At 40.2% G+C, this 20,681-nt stretch overlaps 1 protein-coding gene across 2 annotated transcripts in view; it reads left to right on the forward strand.

Moving 5' to 3' along the window:
- The window catches only part of tenm1 (teneurin transmembrane protein 1), a 306,672-nt gene that overhangs the window by 221,742 nt on the left and 64,249 nt on the right, over positions 1-20,681 (forward strand). For both annotated transcript variants that reach the window (XM_088081314.1, XM_042493760.2), the window contains 7 exons: positions 2,526-2,760; positions 3,993-4,112; positions 4,206-4,467; positions 6,567-6,852; positions 15,607-15,750; positions 18,317-18,569; positions 19,341-19,361. In XM_088081314.1, the coding sequence (XP_087937440.1) occupies positions 2,526-2,760; positions 3,993-4,112; positions 4,206-4,467; positions 6,567-6,852; positions 15,607-15,750; positions 18,317-18,569; positions 19,341-19,361 (1,321 nt within the window). The remainder of the gene's footprint in view (positions 1-2,525; positions 2,761-3,992; positions 4,113-4,205; positions 4,468-6,566; positions 6,853-15,606; positions 15,751-18,316; positions 18,570-19,340; positions 19,362-20,681) is intronic.

Genomic DNA, 20,681 nt, shown 5'->3' on the forward strand with positions numbered 1-20,681 from the left:
TGGCATGTTGGAAAATGTAGGTTTTTTGCATTTATGTAGCTCGACATGCATTTTTTAAACAAAAAATCTCTTGTCAATCCCCCACATTGCTGAAGTGCTATACTGAACTGCTGCACTACCAATTAAATTCATACAGTATGTGTTGACTTGATTTAATAACACATTTTCTTTCTCTCACTGTGAGTGGAGAGGTAGAGGTTGAGGTGGCGAGTGGGTGGAGGAAGGGACAGGCTTCTCTCTCTGCTACAGTAGATTGCACTTTATGCAAAAAGCATACTGTAAGGTATTATATGGTATTATAATGCCACATGAATATTGATGAAGTGTCTGCACTGTAGGTATCAAACCATCAGTTTAGGGCTGATTATGCTAGAGAAAGACTCACTAACAAAGCCTTATGGAGACCACTTCCACTTCTCTTATCTTTCTATCCTTCCACCTCTCCGCACAGCCTTTGAGATACTATAATTTTCTACCACACAATTCAGCCATCTCCCTTAATTGGCAGATATACCGTAGGCTCTCATAGCCTTCTCTCGCAGCAATCTTTTTGTCTCTGAAGATAGACAGAGATGGAAAGATGCTATCACAAGTAATCAGAGAATAAAGAGGAACTTTGAAGAGAGAGTTTCAATTATTCCGCCTGGATGGGAGAGGAGTCGCATGTATTGTTCTTCCTCTTGAAAAAACACAATTTTTCCAAACACTAGGCAGTGAAATCATAGATATTATTACATATGTTCCAAACCTACATGTTTACTGTGCCACTGTGTGTAAAAGTAAACAGTCATGCCTGCATAATAAGCTACAAATGCGTGTCCTTTTAATGACAGTGATATTAGAATTTCAGTTAATCGTGTGCTTTCAAGTTGAAGTAGTGAATCTTATGGAAATCAACCATTGTACTATGCTACCTTTGTAGGAGGAGGTTATAATAGAATATTGTTGGCCTTTCGCTCTCTGCTCTGTGGTCAGATGCATTTAAATGTCAGCACTGTTTCCTGCCTTTTCAGAAACAGGCTTGAAATAGGAAACACAAATGCCAGGCTGGCTCCTATTACCTGCCGCCTCGGTTTGTATCTGCGGCTCATTGTTTACACCAGACTTTAATGGATCGCATTCAAATAATGCTCGTGATTCAGGTCTGATTTATAACAATAGATGCCATAATTGTACACTGATGGTTCCTAATGAATTTCATTTTATTGATACTCGTGCTTATGATGATGCATGTGCAGTTCATTGTTGTATATTAGATTACTCCAGTAGAGTTTGCCATCGGCCAACAGTGTAAAAAAGTTATTTCCTGGCTGTTGTGAGGTTTTATGGTATCTTCTTCATGTCTTTCCACAGTGGATGTATGCCAATCAGCCAAAAAATTAAAACCACTGGTGAAGTGAGTAACATTAGTGATCTTGTTACAGTGCAAGGGTCTGCTGGGAAACCTTCGGTCCTGGCATTTATATGGATGCCACTTGATGTGCTCCACCAACCCAGACACTATCGTGGACCCTAAGTAACCCCTCTTATGGCAATGGCACTCCATGATTGCAGTGGCCTCCTCAGCTGGACAATGCACCATGCCACACCACAAAAACTGCTCAGGAATTGCTTAAGAAAAATGACAAGCACTCAAGGTGTTGACCTGGCCTCCAGATCCCAATCTGATCAAGTATTTGTGGGATGCTCAGGTACCCCAGAAGTACCCCTGATCCACAATGGGGCCTTCTTGGGTCAGACTTGGCTCTGACCTGTCGAGGCATCCACACAGGACCTCTGGTGGGTGTCCTGTAGTGTCTTACACCAGGGCATTCGCGGCAGAGGCTTTGAGACCTGTGGGCTGTAAGGTGTGATATCAGCATGTCCCACGGATGCTCAGTCAGATTGGGATCTACTGAATTTGGAGGCAAGGGCAACACCTTGTCCTCTTGTTCGTGTTTGTCAAGTCATTCCTCAGCAGTTTCTGTGGCGTGGCATGGTGCATTGTCCTGCTGTGCTGTTTCCATGAGGGGGGTACACGACATCTATTGCATGATTTTCCATCTTGGATGAGGGATTCCTAAGTTGTTCCTCCTGAGATTCCTCCTGAGTTCCAAGGACAGAGGGATGTGGTATGCTGTAAAGCCCTTTGAGACAAATTGTGATTTGTGATATCTGGTTTCATAAATAAAATTAATAATGGTGTACTTGGTCTGCACTGGTGTTTGGGTGGGTGGAGAGCATCAAGTGGCATCCTCATGAATACTATAACCCAACTTTTCCCAGTCTTCACCTGTCAGTTTTAGTTTCAGGTTTTAATGTTTTGGCTGATCAGTGTATACAGTACCTTGGCCTTTGGAACAGAAATGTGTTCTCAGCACCTTAGTCACTTTAGTCTTTTAAAGCCTTTATTAAGTATGCACAATAAAAATGTTAATGTGTTGCCTAAATTCCCCCTAAACAACCGACTCTTCACTTAACACTGTTTGTGTGTTTTCGTATCATGTGTTTTATTTTATTCATGTTTAACTCCCTGTCCATTTCAGATGGCCTCATGGACTGTGTGGACCCAGACTGTTGCGAGCAGCTGAGCTGCAACTCTGACCCCCTGTGTCACGGCTCGGCTGACCCCTTGGCCCTGTTGCAGCAGAGCCCGCTGCCCCCCACCACCCCCCCCTCGCCCAGCAGCGCACACACTCACAGCTTCTACCGCCGCATACGTTTCCTCCTTGGCAAAACAGCCACACATACACTCCCTGGAGAGGTGCCCTTTGATACCAGGTATTGTATACTCTTTGTTTGCCTGGATCCGTGTGTGCATGCCAATACCTTCATGTATTTGTTTTGCATGTCTGTGTCCTTGAGTTGTCCTCTTACATAGTATGTAGGAAGACATGGCAAGTAGATAATGAAGTAAAAACATCTGTATTAATGAGATGAATCGTCCATTGGCCATTATTTGTTTAATGAGTGTGTGTTTGCATGTAAATGAGGCTTTTCATGTGCTCACATGCCTGTGCTTAGTGATCTGTGTTCCCCTGGATATTAGCAGTCACACTGCGCAGCATCGTCCTCCGGTATCAGTGTCAGGCCACAACTGCAGAGTATTTGTTTGTTACGTATTCATGTGTCATTCAGTTACACCAGTCATAAAGGTGTCCCCATTAATTTTTCAGTGGCCTCTCAGTACGATGTAAGAGAGAAAATACATCTCACTGGCAAGATGATGACCTAGAAAGTTTGAATGGAAACACAAAGTGATCCCTCTGAAAAATGGCAAAGTGCCTTTTTTTCTCCCCTGGTTTACTTGTCGAATAAACAAATAAATTAATTATGTGGCAGTTTTTTGTCAGAGGGGAAATCGATGGTAGCTTTCAGGACAGGAGTAACAAACGGGGCAATGCAGCCACCCGGAGAAACCTCTCCATCCGTCATTTATCCTTCTTCTGGAGTAACAGATAGGCTCCATCAATGAATGTGTGTGCATATGTGTGTGTGCAACACATGCGTCTGTCCTGATCTGTCTTCATTTGACCAGTTCAGCGATTATTCCAGATTTGAGCAGTGTATTTCACACTTTACCCACAATATCAAGATGAATATTTCAAAATAGTCTGGATGTGACTGATGGTTTAAGGTCTATTTAAAGAGCTACACAGCCTTCTTTGCTGCAGGTACCACTGTCACTGTAATATAAACATGATGTGGAAGTTTTGTTTTTTATATGACAGGGTGTTGAAAGGTTTTACTGTGGGTGAAGCTATATTTATGGTCCTTGTATCCTGGCAATCTCTGGCAGATTTCTCTGTGCAAAAGACGGGAATTGTACTGTGCAGAATAACTGCAGTTGCTTTTTCTTCGCACACAAGGTCGTTTGGCTAGTGCGTCACAATATGCCTCTGTCTCTTCAAACAATCATTATGTTCTCCATCATTGTAAACCTGTCATCTCTGCCTCTCTCTGTGCATCTCTCTCGCATGCTCCCTCCCTGCTTCCCGCCTTTGTTTTTCCAGTCGGGTGGCTGTGATTCGAGGTAGCGTCGCGTTGCAGGACGGCTCTCCTCTGGTTGGAGTCAACATCACCTTCCCACAGCATCCAGAGTATGGTTTCACTATCAGTAGGCAGGATGGCAGGTACAGACATCAATGCACAAAATACACAAAATAAATGTTTTGTTTTTTCCTTGTGCTCCAATCTTACTCTGTCTTTGTGTCATATAACTCTAGTTTTGACCTGGTGACCTTGGGCGCCATGTCCATGACCTTGATGTTCCAGCGCCCACCCTTCCTGCCACAGACACGCACCATTTGGACACCAAACAACAACTTCCTGGTTCTGGATCAGGTGACCATGTCCAGGGAGGAAGTTCAAGCTCCTAAATGTGACATAAGGAGCGTTTTGAGTCCCTACCCGCTGGTCCTGCCCTATCCGCTTCCCAGATACACTGGAGCATGTGCAGAGAAGGGGCCAGCAGTACCTGAGCTACAGGTACAAAACTACTTACAAGGGTAGTTTGAATTTTTTGAAGTGGGATTGTATGATTTACTCATTTATGGTTGGTGTGTTACCTACAGTAGACAATGGTCAGCAAGCCCCCAGTTTGGAGGCTAGGAGACAGACTGCTGTGGACGGGGGCAGCAGCAAGCATATTTTAGCTATCTGAAAAAAAAAAAACCTCAAGTGTATGCTATTTTTTAACAATATTTTCATGGCTTTACTTTACCATCAGACAGCCCTTTCCAACTGAAGCCGTTATGTCCCTATCTTCGAAGCCAGATTCCATTGACAAAAAACAGTAAATTTACTTTGCAGAACACCAGAGCTGCTGGTTTACTGCTACTTCCATCATATTAGTTGTTGTTAATGTGTGACTTTGGTGATTTAAATGGTTAGTTGTGATTTGCTAAAGTCACACAGTAACACAACAAACTAATATAATGGGGGCAACAGTAGAGCAGCAACTCTGGTGTTCTGCAAGGTAAAATTACTTTTTATATCAATGGAGTCTGGTGTATTTGATGATTGCATAGGTAACAGCTTCAGTTCCCCTGTCTCACAGTAAGGTAAAGTGGTGAAAATATTGTTAACACAGCATACACTTAAACTGATAATGTTTTTTTTAGGTGGTTAAAATAAGTTTTGCTGCTGCCCCTCCCCACAGCAGTTCATTGCTTAGCTTCGGTGGCGGTACTTGTGACTGCTTCTCCAAACAGGGGGCGTGCCAGCCGCCATCTACTGTAGGTAATACACTGAATTTTGGATAGTACGTAAGTAAGTACTTTATACAACCACACTTTTAAAAAATCTGAATTATCCCCTTAAATTCAATATAAAATGTAACAAATCACTGCTTCTTGTCTACAGATGACAGGCAGAAAGAATAAAGCTTCAACTCAATTTGTTACAGCTCAGCATCAAACCAACCTGGTCTCACAGGATTTTGTAAATTTAGCTCGATTCGTATTTGCATCATGCAAATAAGGAATGAGCAAAATGCAAATTTGTACTCCATCCATATACTTTCACACCACGAAAGCAAATTAGGTGGCTGAAAGTCAGGTGTGGAGGTCAGACTGGTGATTATATATTTACCCTCTGTCGTGACTCCAAAGATGCTTTTTTTTTCCCCGGTGACCAAAACCTCACCCTGACCTAATTTCAGCTCCAACTAAAATTCTCGGTACACAGAAAGTTGTTTTCTTGTTACCTGGACACAAGATAGACCGCAGAAAATGTCACATCCAATATGTGCCATGATCACAAGATCCTTTTTGTGGCAGAAGAAAGAGATGTTTTTTCTCTGAATATTATCTTTCATATCCACAGCACATCATCTGCACAGGTTCAAGCTCATTTTACAAAATCAGACGAGATTGGGAATGAACAGATTGTCAAAATAAGGGAACATTTTATCCTTATAACAAATAACACCTGACGACAAACAGGCGGTGAGAAAATAAATAGAAAAGAACAATACTTAGTGTTCACGGTGAGCTTAGTGACACCCACTGTGTTCACCTGTGTTAAGAAATAGAATCAAAGCCTTTAGACTTTTGATGAAAATGTGTCAGAGATAGTCGTCCTCGAGATAATTTGATTTAGGGTAATCAATGACTCAAACGGTATCTGATTTTAGCCATGAGAAATATTACAGTGGATGAATAAATGTTTGCTGCACCAGCTTGTTTACTGTTTATCAGAGAGATGAGTTCGGCTTTTTATTCATTTATGTCTGGCAGGTAGAGGATTTATGATTATTTTTTTTAAACTTAATTTTCTGTTAAAGAAAACCCTCATGTCACAGGCAGATGTCATCATTCAGAGTTCATTCATTAAAAAGTAATTTTTAAGAAAGAAACATCATGTTCTTCATTAAAATGTTCATTCTTATGATTATTATTGTAATGTAGCTAACACTTGCTGCACCTCACCATGAGAGCAATTTCTTGCTGTACCTGTCAGAAGTCCAAGTTAGCTCATTTTACACATTCAAAGTGATGATGTTACACCTTTCTGTCTAATGTTATCTCATTTATCTCCTTCCGTCACCTGTATTTCTCATCCTGCTTTCCCTTTGTTTTTCATAGGCGGTGCAGGAAGAAGTTTCAATCCCAGGAGCCTTTACGAAGCTGAACTATTTGAGTACCCGTGCTGCAGGCTACCTCTCCCTGCTGAGAATCCTTCTCACACCTCCCTCCCCTCTGTCCCCTATCTCCCCACTGGGAAGTCTGTCCAAGGTGCATGTCCGTGCATCCGTCCAGGGAAGGTTGTACCAGCGCTGGTATCCCGCTGGGCCTGGCCTGGTCCACAGGCTGGTGTGGAACAAGACTGATGTTTATGGCCAGGAGGTCTGGGGCCTCACTCATGCTACTGGTAGGTAGAATATAAATTATTATGAGCCTCATTTCAAATGTTTCCTTATTTTAATTAAATAAGAGAACAGTAAGGAAACATCAGTGCACACAGTCATTGACAGCTCTCTGTGGTAGTCCCAGTGGCAAGACTATTTCACAGCTGTGTGTGTTTTTAATCTTATGATTCTATTTTTCATCCTGGTGTGTGTCAGTGTTTTGTCATATAAGCTACTAGATGCCTAAATTCCCCTCGGGAATAATTAAGTATTTATCTCTTTACATACTTTACATACTTGGTGTTACCCGGGGTTTAAAGGAGGACTTCATATTCAAATTGACTATTTGTATGTCACTTGCTCACCCCTTGTTATGTTGAATTTGTGACAAAAAGTTTGTTTTTCATGCATGACTCCACAGTGAACAAAAGATTAACAAAAACAGAGAAAATTCTCAATACATCGAGGTTAAAGGGGACCGCGCTTAACTACAGCAAAGCTATATCAAAACATCTGGTAAGAAACTCTCACACAACTTGATACAACATAATAGAAATATCATTCATCCAGTCGTATGCTCAGTACTAACCAAATCTTTGCCAAAATCTTACTGTTTAAAACACGTCCATATAAACAGTCTCAGGCAAGGATGAGTAGTACACAGGGGCAGCACTTGCGTTTGTATTTTGGTCAGTCGAATGTACACGCAGAGTTCAAATACTTACAGGCTCAATACTTGTATCTCAGTGGTACTTACCTCCTTAAATATGGGTTGAATAAAACTTTTTAAACATAAATAAGTGATACTTAGATTATACTGCAAGAGTTTTGTTAGAGTTTGTAAACAGATGTTTTGATGGAGTTTTGCTGAATTTTCACCACAAAACTTTCCTTGTTTTTGGATTCTTCAATCACAATGGAGGGATGTGAAAGTGGTGTTAATTGGTGGATTTGCAAAAGTTAAAGCGAGACAGACTAGCTGCCCCCCCCCCTGCCGTCTTTATTCTAAGCCAAACTTATTTTTTCCTTGCTCTCACTGCATAATTTATGCATGTACGTGAGAATGGTATAGATCTTCTCATCAAACCCTCAACAAGACAACCAATAAGCACACTTCTCATAATATCTATTCCTTGAGACGGGGCTAAGGTGTCCGAGGGAAAATTCATTTTTAACAGCTTGGTCTTACTGACATTGTATTTCTAGACATAACAGCTGAGAGATACAGTGAAAAGTCTTCAGACCAGATGCATACTAAAAAAAAAAAAAGAATATACAATGGATTACCACTTTTCAACCCTTTAAAATAAGATGTTTTGGATAACTCTGTCAGACATTCAAATCTAACAAAACTAGAACAGAAATTGTATCATCATCTCTATTAACACTAAGGCTGATTGGAAGTTGTCCTGTAAGTGATTGACCACTCAGCAGGTAATCAACCAGTTGCTAATGGGCAGTCTCTCGCTGTGCAATGAGAGATTGAAGATTGCCTTTGAGAACTGTAGATTTACCAGCATGTTTGGAAGTTTTCACTGTAGTTCAAATACAATTAGTCAGATAATTCAAAACGTGTAATGAGTGAATTGGGAAGCAGCTCATGCGGACAGGTGAACAGTGAGCAGTTTAGACTGCACCGCCTTTCCAAGACCCTCAGACAGCAAAGAAGACTGGAACGGTATTCAGAAGACAGAATGGAAAGGTGGATGGCCCGACAAATACAGTGAAGAGTAACTGGCAGTAAAGATATCATCTGCAGTGGCAGGGAGATTGCCCTTCCTGACAGTTTTGACAGAACTGGCTCTATGGAGAAAAATGTGTGCATGTGCAAAATACAAATATGCGCATGGAAAGTTTGCAAGGAATGAGGCCCATTGTCTCTTTTTTCCCACCTGATGTCCTCTCTCACCTGTGCACAAAAAGATATACTGGATGTAAAACTGTTAGTGTTATTGCACCCTCCGTTCATTATGGCAAAAAAATAGCCATTTTAAAGATGCCATCGAGGCTTAAACTTGTGAACTTTCTATCTGTCATTTGCGAGATAATGTTTCTGCTCTCTGTGCTCGTCGCTTTTTTTAGCGGAAGGTTGTAGACAAACACTGGAGCTGCGAGAGAGAGCTTTCCATAAGCACTGAGATATCGCAGGCATACCAGAAGCTTTGTCCACTCGAGTGTATGGTCTCGTACAAAGATTGCATCTCTCCATCCCTCGGCTTTCTCTCTCCTCCTGATCCAGCCCCACTTCTCCTTATCTCTTATAGCTGCATTTCATCTGCTAGAGCTCTCTCCCCTGATCTTTCACCTTTCTCAGCTCCTATGATCCTGTCTTTTTTTTTTCTTTGTTTGCCCCGTTTTGCTGAACCACCTCCCTCCCTGCCCTTCTTACCCCCTTCACTCGCCTCCCGTCTTCTTCTACCCTCACTGTGTTTCCTGTGTTTCTGTCCTCGACTGACTTCCCCTTTTCTTCTCTTCCCTGCTTGTTATTTCCTCCATTCTCTCTGATCTCCCTTGTTGCTTCTGTCCTGTCTTCCCCTGCCCTCCCTTGTTCTCTCTTCTCATGTTTTCCCCTGATCCTTCCCTCTCTATACTTCCTGGCATGTGCTGGAACATATTTTCAGCAGGGGAGGGGGCTGCCCTGGATACGTGCATTCACGCAACAGCTTACGTGCACACGCCCGTTTATGTTTAGAAGAAACAACTGACAGATTTAGTACATTCTCTATAGTGAAGTCAGAAAAATTGCATGGAAATATTAGGGCAGGATACGTATCAAGGTTTTTTTTTTCCGATGGTGGGTTTGTTGTTGCACAAGAACACCATGACTTATTTTTCATGAACTCATCATTGCCAGATCACAGTGTGGCACGCCCTGCCCACTGCATAAAGAGCGTGCCAAACCCACTTTTGGTAATTTTGCGGCCAGGCTTCTTTGGCACACCTGTGGCGCACTTGGGAAGAGGGTGGGATCAGAAAGAATACATTATCATACATTATAGGAGGGTGCATTAGAGGCTGTGACAACCATAGCCAATCATATTCATTACTTTCATCCCCCTTTTATCAGAGAGCTCTTCCCTGCATGATGCACCGACAGTTTGAGAAACCGGTGGAGAGTTTCCCTCAGAGGAAACTTGCTGTTCTCTGGGACCTGCAGGGCTTTAAATACGAATACAGCAGCTCAAATATTATACAATGAGCACTGGATTCCCTTCTGTGGGCATGTTAATGACGCAGTGGTCACCTTTTTTATGTGTTATAGTGTGCAATTTTATTTGTCATCACAATGATCCATACAGTAAACATCAACACTTAAATACCATTATAGTGTAAACAATTTGAAAGTTTTTAATTTGCGGTGTGCTTTTTTTTCCCTGAGTTATTTTTAAAGTTTGCAGAAATAATTGCTTGGAACAAAATTGTTACCTCTTCAGTCTTCATATTGCCATAAACGTGATTCTGGTAATGATCCACAAATAAATTAGGGTTTTAAAAATCAACCGTCTCTATCATATCATGTTGCTCACCACAGCCCCATGTCTGCCTGTAGTGTAATTACAAACCTATTCAGGCGACACTTTTGCCACACGTATTTAAAAAAGATGAGGCAGGCAGCCGTTACCCCAGTTTCATTGTGTTTTGAATAGAAAACACAGAGTGAAAGACTGGCAGGAACGGACCGTCCTGGGGGAGTTATTAGTGGAGAGAGAAGTTTTAAATGATCCATAATTTTCCTGGAACTGTTTGAATGCGTCCTTCTCCAACAGGCCTGTTGATTTGCAGTAGAAGCTGTGGAATAATTAATCATAATAACAAATTTTTATGTGCACATGAGCAGGGCAGCATCTGTGGTTATTTTGCAACAGTGTGATGCTTTTTTTATAAAACCAGTCGGTCTGCTGAGCATAATTGTGGCTTGACAGTGTGCACCATCACTTTAGTGAGAGACTGCTAGGGACAAATTGGCTCGATTTCTCTAGAAAATATAGGGAAAAAGGCATTGAACAACTTGGCAAGAAATGTAGAAAATTCCATTTTTTAAAATATATATATAACTATGAATTTTATAATATATATTAAAATAAAATATTAGAAAAATATATTTAAATTATAAAATAAAAAACTATATATAAGATTTTACATGAAAAAGCTAAGAAAAAAATGCACAGAAAACTACATTATAACTATCATAATTATATAAAATTATATAATTAAAATGATGTTACATTATTGTCATCACTTTATGCACCTTTTTTAGGTTATTTCTGAATTTGCTTTCGACTTTCCTTTTATTTTTTTAAGATAATTGCCTTGTACTTTTTTTTTTTAAATTAATTACTTGAAATTTTGGGTAATTTCTTACTTATTTTCTTAATGCTTTCTTCCAAAGTTTTTAAAATACATCAAGTTAATTTAATCAGGTTTCAAAGGGTTAAAGGCAAGAACTTCCTTGCTACATGTCTTCAATAGAGCTGATAAAAATCACTCATTAATCGTTTGCATTAGTGCCATTACCAGAATAAAACTTTTTCTGTGTCATCACGTCATCCGTTTAAAAATCGTAGAATAACAGTGGAAAGCGAACAAAACTTGAATGAAGGGGTGTTGTGTGATTTCAGATGAGATTGTGCGGATGTGTTTTGACAAATAAAGTGACCAAAATGTTATGGTACACAAACATGATGAGCTGTCGACCTGCTTGGAGCAGGCGGGTGCCATCAAGATTGCAGTGCACAGCTAGACTGGCACTGCTACACCCTCTACAGAACCTCTCCTCCCACTGCGGCGCACAGAGAGTCACTTAGATACCAACATAAAGCTCAACAATTCAGTTTCAATAAAGTAAGAAAACACTGGATTTACAGGATGAAATCTACCATGCAGTGTAAAAAGCACTAAGTTCTGCATAAATGTGCCTGGTGATATACAGATAACATGCAGCCTGACGCTTACTGTGTCCCTTTTTTCCCAAAAAAAGCCTATTTTAATTGAGAAATATGCTTCCTTATGTTATTTTCTGTGCTGCTATTTTTCGGTGGACAGTTAATGTTGATCAGCACCTCTAAATGTTAAGCTGAAGTGAAGTTCCGCAGTCACATCTGCACACCTTAGTAGAAAACCATTTTATCCTTCAAATTTACCATGTTTTTTACCACATACTGGGGAGCTTTAGGCCCTTACAGCCCCCCACTCCCCTTTCCGCACTAATGAATCCTGGTGCTTTGTTGTTACAACAACACAGACACACACACGCAGCCGCCAACGTGTGTGCTTTCACACACACTCCATGTGCTCACACATAGCCAGAGAGAGCAAGAGAAAAAGAGATCATGCTCTGTTTGCTGGGGTGAACACATTGCCTGAGGCTTCAGCAGAGGGGAATGAAAGCTTTCACCTGTGAGATATTGAGTGTGCGTTTATGTACTGCACGTGTATTGTTTGTGAGAGAGTGTGTACATGTGTGTGTCGTTTCTTGTAATATAGCTACACTAATATTCAGTTGTGAAGCAGTTCTCAAAACACTGACACTTTCCCTTTGAGATTGCTTTGCCCGTTTTGTCCTGGAAAAGCCTTGTTCCTCAAATGAAATCAGTTTTATTGTAGGTTTTTTTCTTTTCTTTTTTTCTTTTTTTTGCGGGACAATGTCCCTGCTGACTGCAATGTATTTATGGCAACCTTTTGATGCATTTTCATAAGGATGGATTGATTTCCAGGCCATGAAACAGGCTCTTCAAGGGGGGTGCAATGTGACTTCAAGGGTCAAAAACTACACAACTCGAATATGTTAAATTTAAAGACACTCATTTTTATTTTAATTCAATATAAATTTAAACTCAGTGCCCCTCAGTTCTCTTTCTGTCCTTCAAAAACTCCAAATCACAAGCCTATCAGAGCTGAAGACAGACAGAATTGAAACAAATGAACCTTTTGAATGAACTTAAGCGGCAGTTCCTCGACTAAGAACTTTTGTCCAACACTATACGGTTTCTTTTTCTCTTTTACAATCCCCAGCGTCCCAAATTACCCATTATTTTCCCTCCCCAATCACTTTATCGATTGTAGCATTGAGTTGGAGATTTAAGTTAGCCCCGTGTGGCTGCTGAGAGTTTCTCTCCACGTTAAAGGGAATCTCCTGAGTGTGTACATTATGTGAGCGCCCCTACTTAGGTATTCCACCATCTCTACTGGTCTTTGTGCTGGCTTTGCTCCCCAGTTCCCCTTGAGTGCCCATCCATTCACATGCATGTTGCTTTACAATAAAGAAAGGGAAAGATCAGTGCCAGCAGTGATTGACGACGACAAGTAGTCTTCTACCATGTTTGTGTCAGACACGTCAAGCTGTCCTCACTGTACAGTATGTCATTATCTTAATTTAAGCAATGTTTTATTTTTTAACAATATGACTGTATTTGAACTCCTACTGCTTTAATTATACGGTACGTTATAGAGTGTTTTTTCATTTCGTACATTACATAAAACAACAGTAAAATGTTTAAAACATTGTGTTACATAAGGAGAGATATAATTACCACTTATATTCAGGTTAACTCCTCCATAGTAAAAAGTGAGTTTTAATGAAAGCCTTGTTCACCAGCCACTCAAAGCAATATAAAACTGGGAATGCGCTTTTAAAAGGCTTTACTTATGAACTACTGAGTGTTATTTCAAGACCACAGAGAATAATCACCCAACTCTGCAGGTCCTCTCAGCTTGACGCTTTAGTGTCTTTCAGCTCATTATTTTGATTTTCCAGCCAACAAACATCATCAAAGTTGTTTCTAGACACAGCAGGCTGCTGTTTTCTTTGCAAAAGCTCTGATGAACTCACCACACTCAATCCTAGCATCAAACGACAGTAAGACAAAGTTAGCAACTAGCTTGTGAATGAAGCCTTTAACTGCTAAACAGCCAGATATTTAGTAACCAAAAGAAGAATGAATATTAAACATCTGTCAGTTGATCAAAAGCATGACTCTAAATAAATGCTAGTGTTGCTCTGTGTCTACTTTTTTTGTCAGTAAGCAACTGTTTTCCAACAAGGTGACTATAAGGGGATAATATGTCAGTGTTGTGCATTAAGTTTGTTCTGCTGGGTCCAAGTGGCCAAAAAATTGAATGCAGCTTTAAACAAAATGCAGCCATGGAACCATGTCAGCTTTCTGTGAAATTTTCCGTTAAAGCCTAATAAGGTTGAATTATATTGATTTAGCAAACACTATAACAATCACAATTTAGATGTAACGTTAGGTGTTTGTTATTGTTTGTTTGAGTCTAACGTTGGCAGGTGTACATGTTTTTCCAAATCCCTTTTGAATGTTACTGACAACAGCCCACATGGACTATTTGTTTAACGGTAATAAGGTACCAATGGTGTCTGTTAATACATGAGTGGAGCTCCTCAGTCCCAACTTACTTAATGTTAGTTCCTGATGGTTCCATTTTCTTTATGCTAAACTACTATAAGCATGGCTGATACAATTTGGAATTAAACCATTTGCCTGAGGGGAGAGATGTTTCAAAGCAGAGTGAGGAAGGTGTGGGTTTTTTTCTTGTGCCATGAACTGATGTCCTCCTTACATTACTTTTGTAGAAGGAAGATTACATTAATTCTGTAATGGATTTTTCCCTATGTCCTTATGCCAAAATGTCTTTAAAGCCACATTATACAACTGATATTTATTGGATTCCCCTTCCATCTTTGTCACTTTTTTTAAGCCTGATGAGTTTTCATTCCTGCTCAAGTATTCCACAGTAAAACAATATTCCATTAGGCGTTACAAAAAAAATGCTTTCAAAAATTTACCAAAGCAAGACTACAGAAGCATTATTAAGAAAATGGAAATACTTAATTTGTTATAAATTACTGGAGCATAATAGCTCACTTCAGATATATATATTATAGTATATTATGCTATTGGGTATTTTTTTTTATCAGAATGTATGTAGCCACTGGTAGAGGTAGAGCTCATTTAAATACTTTTACTGGTGTTGGGTGATGTCATCTGTAATAAAGTGTCTCATAAGCTAATCATACATTTTCTTTAATTAAAAAAATATTCTTCACTCTTCAGCATAACAAGTAACTTGCTGTCAGATTGATGTATTGGAGTTAGAATAGACAGTACAAAAATCCTTTGGAATTGTACTTGAATAAATGCAATCAGTTAATTCCCACCAAGACTGTTGACTTGTAGCATAATTTTCTTTCTGTATGCATGTGTGATTGTGTGATTCAGAATAACATGTATGTAAGTGTATTTTTGTGTTTACATGTTTTCAAGAACTCCCACGGCTTTGTCACCTGCTGCCTTTTAAACGTATTCCAAGTCTGAAGTGGTAAATTACTGTCGAAGCATATTTAATCCTGCCAAGCCATAAAAAAAAAAGCTGTTGATAGTTGTTAGTTGTAGTGGGAAGCTGCACAGCGTATCATTACAACTAAGAGGCCAAGCAGCTAATTCTAGGGCTCCTTCATGAAGACGGGCTCCTCCTGATTACGCCTCCACTTCTCACTGATCTCTCTCTCAAACACACACACTGATGAGGTCTCGCCACAGGCCTTTCATCTGTCTCACCACTCAATACAGTATAGTTTTGAGAGAGAGATGGGCAATGTGTGTGCCTGTATGTAAAGTCTGGCTGTCAAGTTCTGTACAAATGCCACTACATACATTCATTTTGCCACATAGACTGTAGTGTTAGACACAGCAGATCTACAGCACATCATTATTACTGTGAATAACTCTTGGCCCTCCTCTGTGTGTTTTGCTTTTCAGTGTCTGTTGGTTACGAGTATGAGTCATGTCCCGGCGTTATCCAATGGGAGAGGAGGACTGCTCTGATGCAGGGATTTGAACTGGTCCCCTCAAATCTGGGAGGGTGGTCTCTGGACAAACACCATGCCCTCAACATACGCAGTGGTGAGAACAAACAATATAAATGTGCTCTGTTTTTTGTTCATATTTTTGTCTGGTGTTGCTTTTGACATAACGAGAATAGCTGTCACACCTTATTTTCAAATGCAAAAATTGAACCAAATTGATTTTTTTTTTCCTTGAGAAGTGACACTAAAATTTATTTGAAGCTTCCTTTGACTAAATAACATGCAATGCCCCCCCCAAAAAAAAATACTAAAGGGATCAAAATGCTACAGGGCGATTTTTTGTATTTTTATTCAACTTTATTTGACATTCACAAAAGACTATGTAAAATCTCACAGAATGAGAAAAATGTCAAGGATAACACAATAAGTCAAAGGTTTTCCATTTGATTTCCATCGAGGTCCATGATACAAAGATAGCAAGGACTCCAGGTAACTAGTACCCCTTTTCCACCAATATTTGCACATATATTCAGTTCTTTTAACTCATTGAGTGCCAGCCCTGTTATATAATGGAAAGTTGCTTGTGCCAGCTTTTATGGCCATTTTGAATAATCTTTCAAGACCCACAGAATATTTTGTACAAAGACTCTGAAAACACCAAATAGCTCAAATGAAAGAAGACATTCTCCTTTCTTCTTTCATTTGAGCTATTTGGTGAAAAAAACGTTTGTTTGCACCTTGTTCCATTCTTGATTTATCTGAAGTTGAATAGAGACTAGTTTCATCAAAAATACCACTTTTTTTCTAGAAAACTGAGAAAAATGCATTTTTGTGAAAGGGAGTCTATCAAGCATAACAGTGATTTGAATGTTATAATTTTGCCTTCAATGACATAAAATACATCTGAAAATTGTATTACAAATGTGTGTAAATGTGTAAATATGCAAAGTACAGCACAATGCAACAAATAATGGCCCCAGCTCAGAGAGAGAAACCCCACAAAATAAAACCGGAGTCCTATTCCATTATTCCTACCTGCAGTATTCGGGCGACCGGGCCTGCTTTGTACGACACTGGCCACTTCACCCTCGCCGTTTTTGGGGGGGCATTTTATGCCAATATTGAATTGATGTAGCTCCGTTGCTGTAGTTTCAAATCACCTCCGTACAGATCACTCTGCTCTCTGATACCGGCTACTCCACTTCATGCTTTGATCTACTGTCTTTTGTACTACAACTATGAATCCTAGCAGCCCCAAAATTACACACAGGGAGCGTGAGAGCATCCTCTTGTGTCAGCCGCCGAAAACACATTTTGACGTATATATACGTCAATGGCACTCAAGCGTTGGCTTTTGAATGATGTATGGCACTCAATGAGTTAAAGACAGGAAAACCAGCTTCAAATAGGCTATAGACTCCTTTCCCATTGCCACTAGACCAGGGCTGTGTACATGGCTCTGCAGCAGACAAGTATGCATTTTTCCTGATGTGTCAGGTTTGACATCACAGATGGTCTGGAGAACAGATTTGAAAACAGTAGAAAGCAGCATGGAGGCCAGTAAATATGTTACCGTGGTTACTTTTTATACATGTCTTACTTATTAAGTTTACCTTTCAAATTTGGTGCAGTTTTTTGTAATACTATACTACATTTTCAACAAAGCAACACCAACCCCCCGCCCCCCCAAAAAAGCTTTCAATTTGAATTTCATCTCCATAACATTCAAATTTTTTTTAGTAAATGTGGGATGATCACACTAGAGAATTCCAATAACATTAGATATTGTTTGAGTTGTAAGTCCAACACTCAAAAACTCTGTTTTGTAAGGGTGTTGTGGGTGTGCTTTGATCAGCAAAACGCCACAACTGTCATCATATTTAGATTAAAATATTGCTAAATCCTGTTTGGTGCAGAGAAGTAAGTGACACATTTTTCTAAAAACTCCCACCGGCTTTAGTGCAGTGAGAGACAGTCAGACAAGGACCAAAAAAAAATCTGTCATGTGAAATAACCAAAACTTCAAACTCTGGCTGAAGTTGTTCAAGTAGGACCCTATCACCCATTATAAGAGCCTGGTTGAGACATTGTGTTTTTTCAAGGCCTTTAACATGTCTCAAAAATAATGGTTGCCAGGTTGCCGTTGGCTGTGGCAACTGCTTTTCTTTTTTTTTTTTTTTTTTTTTTTTTACATATAAAAAAAAAAACAGGAATTGCAAACTGCAAAATGTGCACCTCAAAATAGATACTTTTAAAATGATTGTTGCATTAGAGATATGTAATGCTAAATATTGCTGTTACAGTCAGAACTGAAAGCAGAAAACGCTGCGTGTGACAACGCTGCACTTGCATTGGTGCGATTACTTGCATGCACACAGACTTTACATTAGAGACTATGGCAAAGAAAATTAAGTTGCAATTCCAACTCAAATTCTGTAAGTATCAGATTAAACACAAACTACAAAGAATTTAGGTTAGGTTAATGTGATAAAACTTTTCATCAACATTTTCATTATTAAGCTGATGTATAACTGCATAGTATCTTAATGACTCCAAATACAAGGTGACTTAAAATGCCAACTGTATTTTCAGCTTCAGCAGTCAAAAGCTGATGCCTTGTTGAACCCTGCTCTGAGTTTTTTCTTGCATTCGTCCCTCCCCAGGAATCCTTCACAAGGGAAATGGGGAGAACATCTTCCTCTCCCAGCAGCCTCCTGTTATCAGCACTGTGATGGGGAATGGTTTCTACCGCAGCGTCCCCTGCGGTCCGAGCTGCAGCGGTGCCGCTCGGGATATGATGCTGTTTGCACCCGTGGCCCTAGCCAGCGGCCCCGACGGCTCCCTGTACGTGGGGGACTTCAACTTCATCCGCAGGGTCCACCCTGATGGATACACCAGGACCATACTGGAACTCAAGTGAGCATCCTGATCCTGTTGTGTATGCATGCGATAAGAGTAGAGTGATCTTGATAGGGATCTCCCACAGCGGGGAGCAGTGGGATTTTGAGCATCGGATTGACTTTAGCACAATTAGAACAAAATTAGCTCGGCTGATATGGGTTAGTATGGCATTAGCTCTGGTTGGCATCTGCGGTTGTGATCTGTTTGATCTCAACCGAAAACATTCTGAAGTTTGTCTTCATGCAAAAGCAGAGTGTGTGAGGTTCAGACATCACAGACTCTAATCTACCTCTTTAGGATGTGAGAGCAGCTGAAAGTCTTTGCTGTGAAACAAAGATATTTTTTTCTGTGGATTATGACGATGATATCTCCTACTGCGCTGCAGGCACTACATTCTCTATTTCTGTATTTTCTCAAGCGTAGAATCTCGATGGGATTGCACAGTCATTTGTCCTGTAAAGTGTTCTCCTTATGTAACTTTACTCTCTCATTCTCTGTTATTATTGTATCTCTGACTAATATTTCTGGTTCAGACGGAGGTTTCATAGTGTCTGTATTTGATACTTCCCTGTCCGCTGGGAGGAAATGCCAAAAAGCTTCCTGTTTAGGTTAATATTTAATGCGAAACAATACAGCCGTCTAAATCAACCCTAATCTCACTTTATGAGGAGAAAATTGACTCATTGTAGCCTATGAAATTCTGAGTGACTCTCGTTAGTATCACAAATGATTGTTTTAACTTTCTCTTTTCTCCTTTTTAAACACTCCTTTATGGCCTATTATCAGGAACCGGGACACCAGACACAGGTGAGAACTAGTGATTAACACCTCCTTTTATATTCCTGTACAAAACACACACACACACACACACACACACACACACACGCACACACACACACAAAGAAAATGTGTCAGGAGAAAAGACAGGCCATGTTGCAAAATGTCTCGCAGCACTTTATCTTGGTTTGTTGCTGCACATTGCATAATTACATTGACCTGACTTTCCCTCTTCTGACAAACACACCACGCCCCAAAATCTGCATAGACTCAGGTTGTAGTCAGATATATCAAATCCCCATTTAAATTTCACTAGGCGATATTAAATTTGTAAATTGGAAATCGGCCAAAATGTCAAGGATTTCATGTTTCAGAGGATTACTGGAAGTCTGTTTGGAGGATGCAGCAGTTCACTCACTTCCTGAGCCGGGCTAAAAGCCTGAGGCCTTGCATGACCCTGACATCGTCCCTGGCCCTGAGCCTTGATGGTGGTGTGAGCTCGATACACCATGTTCAACAGAAGATTAGACAGATGTTATAGGGTTTGTGTGTGGGTGTGGATGTTTGTATGTCTGTGTGGATGTGCACCACTATCAGGGGTTATATCAAGCCGATTGTGTGTTTGTGTGTGTGGGTGGCGTGTGTGTTTCTGGGTGTTTGTGAGGGAGACAGAGAGGGTTTATCCGATTTGAAAAAAGAGAGGATTTTTCAAGATGCCATATCTCTAGCATGCCAAAGTTTCCAACCATGCAAAAAGGATAACCTGGCCGTGTGTTTGTGGTTGTGCTGTATGGGTGGGTGTGTATATGTGTATGCAAGCGTGAAAATGTAAATGTGCATGTGATGCACAAACCGTGATAAATTTCTTCTGTATAGCCTACATCAGTGATTCCCAACCAGGGGTACTTGTACCTCAGGCGATACTTCAGCAGTTGCCAGGGGGTATGCACGCAGTTTGTTAAGCAGCTCAACTAATTTGATGAAATAGTGTTTAAGTTTGAAAAGATACAGCCAGCCAGTCTGTTATAACACCCAAACACGGTGTGTTGCTTCTAAGAGTGCATGAAAACTAGTTAGCATTTGAGAACAAGTTAAAACAGCTAGCTAGTGTAAGTCGCACTGGATAATAGCTAATTGAATGAGCTGAAACAGTTATTTAAAAGTAATGGATAAAGGACGCTCTACCACAATACAGTGCAAACTTGTGTTGGAGGTGTAAACACAGGCTACAGGAGTTGAGAATCGCTTCTCACTCTGAATTATTGTCATTTCCTTCAGTGCCAGTTCATAACTTTGGTGAAGTGGTGTAGTGCAGGACTGGCTAAACTCTTATTTCATTAAAAATGATGA

This window comes from Plectropomus leopardus, chromosome 8 (genome assembly GCF_026936395.1).
Source record: "Plectropomus leopardus strain MGB_pleo_1.0 chromosome 8, ASM2693639v1, whole genome shotgun sequence".
Lineage (NCBI taxonomy): Eukaryota > Metazoa > Chordata > Actinopteri > Perciformes > Serranidae > Plectropomus > Plectropomus leopardus.